This window comes from Octodon degus, unplaced genomic scaffold, assembly GCF_000260255.1.
Source record: "Octodon degus isolate 3935 unplaced genomic scaffold, OctDeg1.0 scaffold00059, whole genome shotgun sequence".
In the NCBI taxonomy this organism is placed as follows: domain Eukaryota; kingdom Metazoa; phylum Chordata; class Mammalia; order Rodentia; family Octodontidae; genus Octodon; species Octodon degus.
In genome coordinates, this window is record NW_004524635.1 from 7,733,054 (window position 1) to 7,746,592 (window position 13,539).

General features: G+C 35.9%; 1 protein-coding gene across 8 annotated transcripts in view; it reads right to left on the reverse strand.

The window, feature by feature from the left end:
• Positions 1–13,539, reverse strand: part of Slc4a7 (solute carrier family 4 member 7) — a 96,656-nt gene that overhangs the window by 19,158 nt on the left and 63,959 nt on the right. For all 8 annotated transcript variants that reach the window (XM_023718532.1, XM_023718534.1, XM_023718531.1 and 5 more), the window contains 8 exons: positions 12,826–13,000; positions 9,055–9,188; positions 7,629–7,874; positions 4,962–5,067; positions 2,822–2,983; positions 2,337–2,450; positions 434–595; positions 15–266 (listed from right to left, as the gene is read on the reverse strand). In XM_023718532.1, coding sequence (XP_023574300.1) covers positions 15–266; positions 434–595; positions 2,337–2,450; positions 2,822–2,983; positions 4,962–5,067; positions 7,629–7,874; positions 9,055–9,188; positions 12,826–13,000 — 1,351 coding nt within the window. The remainder of the gene's footprint in view (positions 1–14; positions 267–433; positions 596–2,336; positions 2,451–2,821; positions 2,984–4,961; positions 5,068–7,628; positions 7,875–9,054; positions 9,189–12,825; positions 13,001–13,539) is intronic.

Below are 13,539 nucleotides of genomic sequence, written 5' to 3' on the forward strand. Positions count from 1 at the left end.
ATGAAAAGTTTTACCTTTAGTACTGAAGTCATGAATACAGAAAGGCCCATAAGAATAAAAATCATTAGTCCTGTAACCCGCTGTTCACGAATTCCCAAAAACTTGGGTTGTTCCCCTGGAGCAGAACACTCAGACTCAACTTTCAGGCTGTTGACATGACTTATTGACAACACTGTCGCCGCCACAAACCATGGAAGTCCCATGACAGAGCAAACTCCCAACATGACACCAACCATCAGCAGATCAAGGTGATAGCCAGCTCCTTTCTGAAAGGAAAATGAACAGAAATATTTCTAAGTCTAAATAGGTTGAAATTCTACACTAATTGTAAAAAGGGAAAAAAACTTATTTTCATGTAACATCTTCAGGTTCCAATTATGAAACCTAAAGCCCTGAAGAAATCATAATGCTTGACACAAAATTTAAATATTACCTTCAATTTGTGCTCCTTTCTGTTTATGATCACAGCTGTAATCTGCTGATCCATAAAGATAAGAATGGTACACAGCAGAGCTGGAATAGCGGCCACCAGTAAGGTCCACCAGGGATTATCTCCCAAGGGGCTTATGATCCAGCCCCTACTGGGATCAGTGGGCTGTTGGAAAATTTAAAAAGAAAAGAAAAGGAAAAAGAAATTGTTTTTTAAGTTTTGTTCTTCTATTGCATTCTATTCCCACAGCACAGTGTGGGGCTGTAAGAACTCAATGGCAGCTAACTGGATTATTTGCAGACAACATGGCCTTGTCACCTGACTTGTAACTCTTGTGGGGTACTTCCTTTCTCCCCTGAACCTGGAATAACTTTATGATTTTAATCCACAGAATAAAGCCAAAGAGATACTGTGTGGCTTCCAAATGCTGACCCCAAGAAACCATACAGCTTTTGGAACCATGAGACAATTATGCTGTTGAATAAGCCTAGATAAGCTTTCTTGGGAACATAATACAATGTACTTAATATAAAATGGTGAGGAAGGCCAGGGAAGGAAACAAGCACCACCCAGCTACTTCAACTGCTCAGCCCAGTCCCCACAAGTGTACACGAAGCCACAGTATTCCAAGAAGCTACTCAATGTCAAACAGCTATACAAAGGGCCCAGACAAGATCAAGAGCCAGCCAATCCCACTCGCAATGAGCACAAAATCACATGCAAATAGAAAGTTGTTGTTTGGAGACCGCATTTCTAGGGATTTTGTTATGCAGGCAAAGACCGAAACAGTATCATTTCAACGCGGCCTGATGTACTTCATAATCTGCGCACTAGTTTAACTGTCCAATTTAACTGCTTCAGAGGTCCTAGACACATGTGATCTTGCCAAGGTTGGTACTAAGTCAAAAGGAGCCCTGGACACATTATTTTTCCAAAGTAACTGACAAAAATCTGGTACCTTATCAGATACTCACAGATTTTGATGCTGTGACATAAAATTTACTACTATAGCCAAAAATTTTATAAGATCACAAGAAAGCTGAATACTTCTGGAGAACAGTAAATGTGTTTAAAAGTAAACATATGTTTTTAATATCTATACTCAATATTAAGCTTGCTTTTCCTTAAGACACTGAATTCATTAGTACAAAAAAGAAGTATTTTGAAAGTTCAAGTACTCCCACTTTCTCACAAACATATATAAAAATGGCTCCACATTCAACAATGTATATAAATAAATGTATTTATTTTTGTGTTCCATAATTTGGTTACCCAAGTATATTTTATGCACCCTAAAATTAGTCTGCTCTAAAGGTTGCATCAATATACAAGTATTTAGGAATACCGATAAGACACTGGACTAGGATTACAGGAAAATACATCAGTATGTCTTAAGCATTCACAACCTACCTTTTTCAACATTTCTAGACTATGTAGTTCTTATAGTTTTTTATTCAAAATTACAACAAATCTCCTTGAAAAAAGCAGCACACAAATGGATCCACACAGCTACAACTCATGTTCAAGGCACACTTGAAAAGAAAATCTGCCAATCAAAGTAAAGAATTCAAGCGGAGACTTCATTACAGATTATTTTTCCTAGGGAACACATTTGAGTTCCTATTGATGGAGCTCTCTAATTACTGGCAGATAAACTGCCCTTCTAGAATAGAAATTTATAAAGAAATAATTTTCCTTGGAAAGTACATCCAGAACTCCAGCCAACCAGGTAATATTAACAGGCACTAAAAAGAAACAGAAACTCTAGCTAAGAAAGTAGAATCCATTTTTAAAAGAGCTCTTAAATCTTTATCATAGATGTTAAATACTCAGAAGGCAGTATCTAAATTCAAAATAGTTTGATATTCTCAAGTAACAAACAGCCACTTAAAATTTTAATCCTCACCTCAAATTTTTCAGGAACATGAAGTTTAGGAGATGGAACTCCTACAAGGTAGTCAATGACAACCATTATTACTATTGTGAGAAACACAGCAAAATCACTGATTGTCGACCGCACCTATGTTAAAGGGACCATGTTAATACAAACACAAAAATACTGTGTCCTTTCTAAATAAATCACCTTTCAAGATAAAATTTCACTAAAAAGTATGAAAAGTATTTTAAACTAATATGGTATAAGCAGTGACACACATCTATATCTGATTCTTACCCAAAAAAACCCACAATTCACAAGTACCCTACCATTTATTTCATGGTACCATATTTCTATGGTGAGCTCAGGCACATTTTTCACTATAAATAATTTCTTCAATATTATCTGGTATAAAGAATGACCCTTAAAGAGGAATACTGTTTTTGGAACAAGCCAAGATAGTGAAAACTTTAAAAAATAAGTATTACCAGAATACCAAAGTTTATCCCAGTTACCTTGGTAGGAAAATAACGCTTGGTCTTGAACTGCTTGAGGAATGAAGACAGAAAAAAGGTTGTAAAAAATAAGATGACACACCAAAAGAGAACATCTGGAATATAAGGGCCATGGTGACTACAAGCTGACCCTACAAACACACCATGCAAGGTTTTACACTCCTAGAAAAACAAAAAAAGAGGAGAAAAGGGAAATGGAAGGAATTTTCAAATATTCAGTAAATTATTAATGAATTTCACTGACTCTAAGATGTAAATTATATGTCTCACTTAGAAAGAACATTACCAAGCCAACTACAACATATTATCAATTAGTCATAAGACACATCTTGAGTTCAGCAATGTCTATTTCCCCACATGAATCACTGAAATAACAGTACTCGCCCAAGTTACTATTTTCTACACTTCCCTGAGTGAACGACTCAGAATCACTACTGAACTCCAAAACATATTGCCCATGCATTCTTGTTTGTCCAGACTTTTACTGTTCTCCCTTAGAAGTCCCACATGGGTGGTTTATAGCTACCATGCCCTTTTATGACAGAGGAGAAAGCTATAATATTAAACTGAAGTCAGCAGTAAAAACTGTGGCTAGCTCTTCTGATTTGATGAAAGACCTGGGATTAAACACGGTATTTAATGACTAATAAAATGACCAATAAAATAATACTTCCTTAATGAAATAATATGAACAAATTGTTGCATAATGAAAAGAATTATAAAAGTCTAATGACTTGATTTTCCTTTTAAAAGAAAAAGCAGCTGAAAGGCAATGAGAAATTAACAAAAAGCACATGACTCTGAAGGCTTTCTTCTCATATGCTTACAAATGTAACTCATTTGAATAAATGAGAAAACAAAAAATCTTTCAGCTCACTAAAAGATTAAAATTCCCACTAATTTTCCATTTCCATGTGTTGAGAATAGCAAACCTAGTATAATCTCTGGATCATGGAATTAAAAGCTACAAAAACAATCACCTAACATGGTCTTTTGGATATGAAGAAAACACACTGAAACGACCTCAGCTTTATTTTAACATCAATGAATTATTTTCCTTATGCAACAATTTGTTCATATTATTTCATTGATAAAATATTAGTCATTTTATTAGTCATTAAATATGAAAAACATTCTTTTACAAATCACTTTTGAACACCTTTGTTAACTACACCTCTATCACTTAAAAATGACTTTAAAATAGAAGAGGATGAATCTAAGCTGACTACTGAGTGCCACTGCTTCAAATCAGCACCATACAAGGCGCTCGGTAACAGAATGGTGTATCTTCGCATGTTCAGTGCAGAAGCTATTGGCCCCATCCGACAGCTAGACACTTGGAAATTGGGCTATTCACTAAAAACTTAATTTTTGTTGATTTTATTAATTTAACTTAAATACATGTACTATTAATAGCTATCCCATATTAGACAGCATAGCTTTACATTAAGACTGGGATGGAGGGTCCGGGGACATAGCTCAGTAGAATAAGTGCTTGCCTGGCAAGCACAGGGTCCTGAGTTTGATCCCTGGTAACAACAAAAAATAAAAAAGAATGGAATAAAACCTCAGGTGAAAATTATATGGCTAGTGGTCATTACCTTTAGTGAGAAAGAGATTTTTTTTTTTAAGTTTAAAACTGCACAGAAGCTGAGGGAATCTTGGTTTTAATTTCATTTCTGAGTACTAACACAGTACTGCATATTTATTCCCAATTCACAGCCTTGTCTTGCTCATGACTATGTTACAAAATAGCTGTACTAGCTTTAGCATATAGTAGGTACTCATATAACATGTTTTGCCGTTGTTGTTCGTTCCTGTTCTCTTAGCACTTAAATCAGACTAACCTCTAAGAATTAGACAAGGGTCTCAAGCATAATCACATTTTTGCATAATTCTGCCCTCAAAGGGAAATACCCGTTTTTATGTCTCTTAAGCTTCATTCATTTCAGCCTGTACTTTTTAATGTCTTTAGCTCCTCCCCAAATAGTAGTGGTAACCATTATTTGGTTAAAACACTATATTCTGAAAGCACATTACAAATCCATTCATCAAGAAGAAAATTTAAATATACTGAGAAAACGCTAAAGAAACATTAAAATAATATCGACAAAAAATCTTTATTTCATAATGTACTTACAGGAACAGTGAGATTTGGCCAAGAAATACCATGTACAGTTAAATTCTTCTCCTTCCACAGTGCTAGGGTCTCACTGCTAGGATCCGGAGGTGCGGCACACACACATCTTGGAAACGAAGGGTAGTACAAAGTGTTAAGGTCCTGCGTTCTATGTTCATGTTTACAAAAGCATTTGTATAAAGTAGTAGCTTTTAATTTAAACTTTTTTCCATGATGCTAAGTGTGGGGATTAGGAATGAAAAGCATAATAAAAAGAAGAAAATGCGTTTGGGTGGTATTAGAAACAGTACAAATATTGATAAAATGCATAATCAAACTGGTCAAATATGTCTGGGGAAGGGGTCATCTTACAAATTTCTTTTAAAAACTTTCAGATAATATTACCATGTTCTTAAGTAAGATTACTCTCCTTGCACCTTCTCTCCTCATTCTCCACAGCAGTAACTGTTGTCTCCTCCTGTTCTGCCAAGCCCTGCTATTAATATTAAGCTCTATTAAGCCCTATTCATTAAGCCCTGCTACTCATATTCAAACTTTATTTTAATACATTTTTCTTTTAATATTTTCTTTTTTGGTACTGGGAATTGAACTTGGGGCCTCACACTTGCCAGGCAGGCACTATGCTGCTGAGCTATATCCCCAGTCCAAGACTCATTTTTAGAAATCAGACCCATTTACAGTGCCGGCTTACAATCTGTGTGGAGGTGGTATGTGCACACAACCACCTTCATTCTTTTCTCATCCACTTTCCTCCCCTCACACCACCTTCTTCTCTTCATCTGAGGATGATCCAGCTCCCCACTTCCTATTATCTCTTTTTTATTTTGCATTTTAGTTATAATTTGGTTTCCTTATAAGGGGAAATCGTGATATTTAAGCTTGTGTGTCTGATTTATCTAACAACATTATGGTCTCAAGCATTCTTTTCCCACAAATTACTCAAGTTTTTTGTTTGTTATAACAAAGTAGTACTCCACTGTATATAAATGTAACATTCTTACTAAAATAAAGTTTTTCATAAGGAATTAGAATGATAAAATCAGAGTTTAGTTCCTCTCTAGAACTATTTCCACTGCCTAAAAAGTTAGAAATTCAAGTCAAAGAAACCTTGAAATACAAATCTAAAAAATGAAGCCAGCCACATAGTTCAGTGGATTAAAACACCTACTTGGGCAGATGCTGGGACCAGGGCTCCAACCCTAGTGTGCCATGCTGGCCCTGCCCCCAGGGTGCACTGAGTCTGGGCATGGTGGCACAGACCTGTAATCCCAGCACTTGGGAGGCTGAAAACAGGAGGATCACTATGAGACCCTGTACTAACTAAATACATTTAAAAAATAAATAAATAATGAAAAGAAATAAACATGGACACTTATTAGATTATGAACTACTTGAGAAAAGGCAAGAAATTGGATTTAGATCCCACTCAGGCTCTATTATGTATCAGCTCTTTGCTTTAAAAGTTTTAACCTCCAAGAGCTTCATTTTCTGCACAAGGAAAGGGATCATGGTGATAACACTGCAGTATGAATCAGGCAACTATGAACACGGTATCTGCAGGTACTCATAAAATGTTAGGTGAATGCAGTTAACATGGAAAACTCAACAACAACAACAACAAAAAATACCGTACTTACAGGCTATCACTAACAATAAAAATCTTGCTTCAAAAAGTCAAAAAAACATGGGGCACGGAAAGAGAGAAGTCAGAACAGCAAAAGAGAAATATATAAAACATAGAAGGCTATAGATTTGATATCTAAGTGTCTTTATGTTTTAAAATTAGTCAAGGATATACAGGAATTTTCATTCCCATTCCCCACTTGTCCCTAACAGAAAAAGGCATGCAAGGAAGGGAAAGGAAAGTGGCAGGGGAGAAAGCAGAAGTGTGAGGGAAAGAGGAGGGGAGACGCGAGGGGCTGGGGCTCCGGTGGCTGGGACAAGATAGGTTGGCACCTGTTGGTTTTGTTGTTGTTTACCTGTTTGGTTTTGATGACATTTCTCCCTGTAATTCCATCAAACGTAATATCATATTTACACCAAGCATGCCTGATAAAGTCACCAGATAGAGTCCTTTTTTTCGATAATTTTACTTTTTACTGATTGCATCTACCAATGTTTCATAACAACTGTGTATGACTCTTCAAATTCTGTTTTTTTCAAATTCTATTTTAGAGTTCAAAATCATTTTAATGTTTCTCTCAAAGAAAATAATCCATAAATATAATACAGTAAAACTGTACTAAAGATACTCAGTAAATATTAATAAACTTCAAAAAATTAGTGAAGATGCAAACTGTAGTAAATATATGCATATTAAAAAACCCCACATCCTACTACATGCCTCAGATTTGGTTAAGGACTATAAGATCCAATACAACTGCCTAATATTCATTTATGGTAGGGTAATTGTAAATTTAAAGTGGCCAGTCCAACTTCAATGAAGCATTCAACATATATGCATAAGTTACCTCACTGACAAAAATGAATGAACTTGACCAACTGTATTTATATTCACTGGAACAAAACCTCATGGGAAACAGATATGTGAACTACTTTATGGCTGACTGGTACAGCTAGACACAGTAAAAACCACACTTCTAAAACTCCATTTTCCTAAGCTCTGACACTGGCATTTTAATATTACAGAGAAACAGAAGTACTTACGAGTAAGTGGTCAGTTTTTCTAAATCATTGTGCATATTAAACGCATATAATTCTCCTAAATGAAAGAGCTTCTCCAAAGCTTCATAGATGAAGATGATGCAAATGAGAGCAGCAAAAGCCTCTTCTGTAAATCGAGTGATGTAACACACAAGGCTGCTTGCATCTGTTGCAACCAAAACAATGCACAAAAAAGAAGTCCACAGACCAATACTGCTTCTCAAAGACAGATAAGAAAGGCCATAATCTCTGTTTAGAAATAAAAATGTGGGCATGATCAATATATGTATGAGGAACAGTAGTTACAGCTAAAATTACTGATATCAAGCAATAAAAATACAAAAATGTATAATTCCTAAAAAAGGTGAATTACAAAATGATAAAATCACTAAACTGAACTCCATGTATTTTTCTTCAATTGATGACTTGTTGGTTATTAAATTAACATAAAAGATCCATGGTGAAAATCTTCTGGATAAGTATTTCAAAATCAATGGTCCTCACATTAGCAATCAGTTATGAGAGCAAATGACAGATACAAGACCAACTGTATCTACTTCTCTCTGAGGATCCTGAAGAACTGTGTCAATTTGCTAAAAAGACACCCTCGCTCCAATGGGTTGGAGAGTCCACCAATACTTCCCTCCCACCATTATCACCATGTAAACTGATTTCTAATTTTAAGTTTGAAATATATAATTACTAACAGGCTGTCTACCTCAGCCCATCTCATTCTCTATTAATCCATGTGGTATGACAGAGCAGATGCAGTATCAGCTTATTTAATGGAGTACAGAATGAGACAAGAACAGTGAAGTATGTAACTGCCATCAAGTTGTTTCAGGCTAAAATACTCAATACATTTTTGTGAGGACAGAAACAGCATAAAATTGAAAGTCTACTAACTACAGAACAGTGTATTTTTTATCTATACTACAAACAACCCAGACAGTGGAAACAGACACTGTGATCTGACTGCTTCATTCCCCAGGTCCTATCTGGTAAACAGGATGACTGCTATAGTCAGTGTGAGCCTTTGAGAACCAACTCTTTCTAAACTCCCATATAAGAACAACACACTACCTGACAAAAAATTGAGATAAACAACTTCTCACTAGTACAAAGAACTTTTACTTAATTTGTTACTACTCAAATCCACTATTTTATACTAAAGAATAACCTTATTTTCCATTTACTGAGACAGGGGTAGTGGTAGGGGCCTTGGTAGGATGTTGCTAGGATCAACCACAATTGCCCCCAAATACTGAAAACACATGTGCTAATCAGATCATTCCAAGTGTGTGTATATATATATATATATATATATATATATATATATAATACATAATGAACTTTAAGTTAATAGTACACATATACTTTATACAGTATACATATATGCAAACATGATGAGCAGAGAATTATAACTTACCTGCAGAATTTAAATAAAATTTTTTCAAACACTAAAACTGGACCTGTGCTCCCCAGTATTGTTAGAGGTTGCCCAGCAAACAATGAATAGGCAATCCCAGTTAACGATGCTCCAAAGAGAGACTCTATTGCACTCTGTTCAAGGAAAAAGAAATGGATAGAAGCAATGCATCACAAGCATCTCTCTAACCTACTACACAGTACACATTACATATCTAGAACATAAAAATGCTAACCAAGTGTGTATAAAGCAAACAAATTAAGAGTCAATTTTAAACACAGAAAATTACAAACAATTTAAATACAAAAAGAAAATTGCTTTCTGCATATTTAAGTGAAACTTTCTGCAATTACCTTTAATTCAAAACTCAACACTATGAGACACAAGTTGCAAAAAGTACATGGGAGAAACACACACAGGTCTTCAACTTTACCTATAGATAGTTTACTTTTAAGTACATGGCAAGTAAGAAAGGTCATGAATTTTTAACATTTCTGTATGATTTCTGTAGTTTATTAAATACTCAAAATGCTGCTGTTGCTGCTAAAAAATCTTTGAACAAAGCAAATTAACATGTACCAAATCTTTTCTTCTTTTTCTTTTTTTTTTTTTTTTTTTTTGAGATAGGGCCTTGCCATGCAGCACAGGCTGGCCTTGAGCTCACTTTGTAGCTCAGGCTGGTCTCAAACTCAAGGGGATCCTCATACCTCGGCCTCCCAAGTGCTGGGATCACAGGCATGAGCCATCACACCTAGCTGACCCTATCTTTTTCAAGCTGATTTTTAAAGAGCAATTTTTCACATATAGTAAAGCAACTCATGCGATAGGTTTAATTAATTCTTATCAAAAACTGAAATACTTAACATAAAATACATGCCAAAAATCTAAAACTTCACAGCAACCATAAATGAAGTATTTTATCATTAAAGCTGGGGAGGAGAGAAAGGTAAAATGAGAACATGGAAGGATCACAGAAATTTTTACCAAGCCTTGTACAGGATTAATTATGAAATAGTAAAGGGTACTGATACACTATGCCACTACACAAAAGGATGAATCAGCAAGAAACAGTTTGCTAGTCACAAATATCAACAATTGGAATGTACTACCTAGAAAGGAAAGTCCATCCTTGGTGAAGATAAGAGAAAGAAGTTGGTAAAACAAAACAAAAAACCTACTCCTGAAACAAAAGGAAGCACAGTAGCAGTAGCAGAGCCAGGCTTTAGGGGTGGATGTAGACTGGCTGGTATGGGGTACTGCCCAGGACTGTGACCAGGACTACACAGGCCTACAGGCTGTCTCATTTTGAGCGAGGGTAATGATGTAGGAGAACTTTAATGTTTATGAAAACACCTAACAAGCACAGAGCTTTGCAAACGGAAAATAATACATGGAGCTGCAGTTCTTATGAACTGTAATACCATCTTTGAAAATCAGTATCACAAAATAATAGCAGACAATACAAGTACGAATCAACTATTAAAATAAAAACAGAGGTAACTCCATATACAAATTTGTCTTTTGGCAACATGAAGGAAAAACATCCGTATCAATCATACATTTGTTCACGATATTGGATAAATTTGTGTTCCTGTCTGTAGGAAAATAAGTTTGTGCTAGAAGACACAGCTAAGCCACCACAGAATCCTTAGTTCTATCAGAATACACTATTTAGGAAAAGATTCAGGCAGTACTTAAGTTAAAATTTTAAAAATACGTAAATGTTATCCAGAGAAAGGAGAGACAGAGAGACAGACAGACAGACAGACAGACAGACAGACAGACAGACGGAGAGAGGGAGAGAGAGAGAGACAGACTGAGACAGAGAGACAGAGACACAGAAAGAGAGAGAGACCCCACCACCACCACGTTAACAAGTACAGGGGGACAGAACATTAAGTTTCTCCTTGGGTTAAGAAAGCAGATATTACAATTCATTTCATGCCTACAGCCTATTTATAGAAATAAACCTTGCCCTTTCCCAGTGATCTAGTTTTTGAGTTTTGAAGTGAAAGCAAACGGAAAGCTCTTTCCCTAAAGAAATAATGGTTCATTACACTGCCTTCCTTATTTTATTTCCAATTTACAAGTCTCCACCCTACCTATCCATTTCATCAGCCTCCCCTTCACTTTCCCTCACACAGTGCTGTGCTCACTGCTACTACGCTAAGTCAATTACTTCTCCTCAAAATCACTAGTGTGGTTTTTATAAAATTATGCCACCCTCATTCAACTTGTAAGGGGTCTGATGGTAACTGAACCTGGCTGACTGGGATATTTTCCTCTTCCATTCCATCCTCCTTTTCATAATTCTAAGTTATCTCCCTTGCTAAGCTCATTTATCTTAGTTTCAGCCCTCATCCATACTTAAATGATTTATGTTTATTTTTCCTTATCACTCTAGAACTCTGAAACTGTACCTCCTAATATATCCATTTCTATTTGAAATTCCAACAAGGCAACCAAAACCAACCCTATCTTCACAGTATTTTCCTCCGTAACACTCTTGCTTCCTCTGCCTCTACTCCTCAGCTCCCACCCCGGGCCTTTACCTCACTCATGCATCGCAGTGGACAGTGGCACAGGAACTATGTGTACGTCACCCTTTCTCCTGACCTCAGGGTCCCAGAGGTCAGGAGACACGAGTCCTTGTGCCACTGTCCGTCCTCCTCCAGCGTCTAACATACTACCGCATGCACACAGTGTGAGCAGCACTGGGAGACGGGCAGGCGGAGACAGGCCATGAGCAAGGCGCAGTTATTCCCATGACGGTAACAGCACACATTTCCACAGGGACCAGCAGAGTTACAGGCACGATTTGTGACAGCATATAAAGCAACTTACTAAGAATATACAGTGGTTCAAAGCTACCATAGAAAAATCACATATAAAGAGTTGAAAGGAAATTTCAGTTGTCAGCTTTACTTCATGTTCAGAGCACGAACCTTAATTACACAAATACCACTTAACTTTGACTAATTTTTATTCTTTATCTAGAAAAATATAAATTGTTCAAGCATCAAATGTAATACTATTAAAGATTAAATACAATATACTTAAGAATTACAAATCATTTCATCTAAAAAGCTCTTAAAATTATAGCCCTCCCCCCTTGGGGAAAAAAAAAAAAAAAAAACTTTCAAGATTTTACAAACCACCACAGTTCCTAATAGTTTCAAATACAGAAAAACTAAACTTTTTTTTCTAGTCATATTAAAAGATAACTTTCAATTATATTTTCTAAATACAATCTTTGGCTATTTTTTATACAGATTTAATATAAACAAAATAGAAAATCTTATATTCCAAAAATCTATCATCTCTACAATTAAGTTCTATTGCTCCCAAATATCTAGTCTAACCCTAGCTACCAGGGCTGAGTTAATATTAATCACACAACTAACCCTATAATCCCTTACAGGATGAAGGTAAATCCGCCCCTGACCACCCCAGGCTCAGTTCCATTGGTTTCCCCAAATCCCACCCCCTCCCAGAAGACAATGCAAACTTTTACTCAATTATAAAACCACTCCATCCAGCAAGGCAGAATAAACTTTTTTTTTTCCCTTTCTTTTTTTACCTCAACAGTGCATCTTCTCCTGTTCATATGGCTTCCCCATGTTTTCCACAGCAATTACCCTTGGGGGAAGTCTGGTTTGGGACAGGTTTGGGTGGACTCTTCAAATAAAAGTATGAATAGTGAGACAAATGCACACAGACACTTGCCTCTGAAGAGCTAAGAGCCTGGCCACTACCAATCTTTGTACTCACTATTCTGCCTCCTGTAGCTTCTCCAAGCAGCCCTCCAAAAGTGATAACAGGAGACATACAGGCACAGTATAGGAAAAGAATCGAGGCCAGGCACTGCAGGCTTAATGCATCCTTGAAGTCACTCAAGAAAAAAGGTGCTTTCCTTTTGATGTCAAGTATCAAACCACCAAAAAGCCTAAATAGGTGAGATGAAACTCGTCAAACTGTACACTAGAGGATTCTAGCTAGTTCAAACTAAAACTATGGGCTACATAAAACTGCAGGTGCCTAGTGTTCTGTCAATAAAAATTAAAATCCAATTCCAATCATGGTGTAATTTTAGATGATACATTCATTTAATCTAATCTATTGATGATAGATGAAAGAACTCATTAAGTTAAAAAAAACATACACATTATTTCATGGAGTATACACTGAAAGGACTGCATATGAGTAAATGTAACTTTGGACACAAAGTACAAAGAAACATGATAAAACCTAATCATTCACAAAAATGCATAGTAATTCTATTAGTTACTGTTTATTTATAAATCTTAATGGCAACTATCAGATATATCAAGAAGGCAACTATAATTCCTTAAATAGCAATGCAGTGTGCTGTGCAAAAAGTTAATTAAATTACAATTATAAGACCTTTAAAAATTAGTGTTTTAATTGTATGAATACTTCTGCCTAGAAAAAAATAAAAACAAAGTGACAGCAGTACTTTTAGCT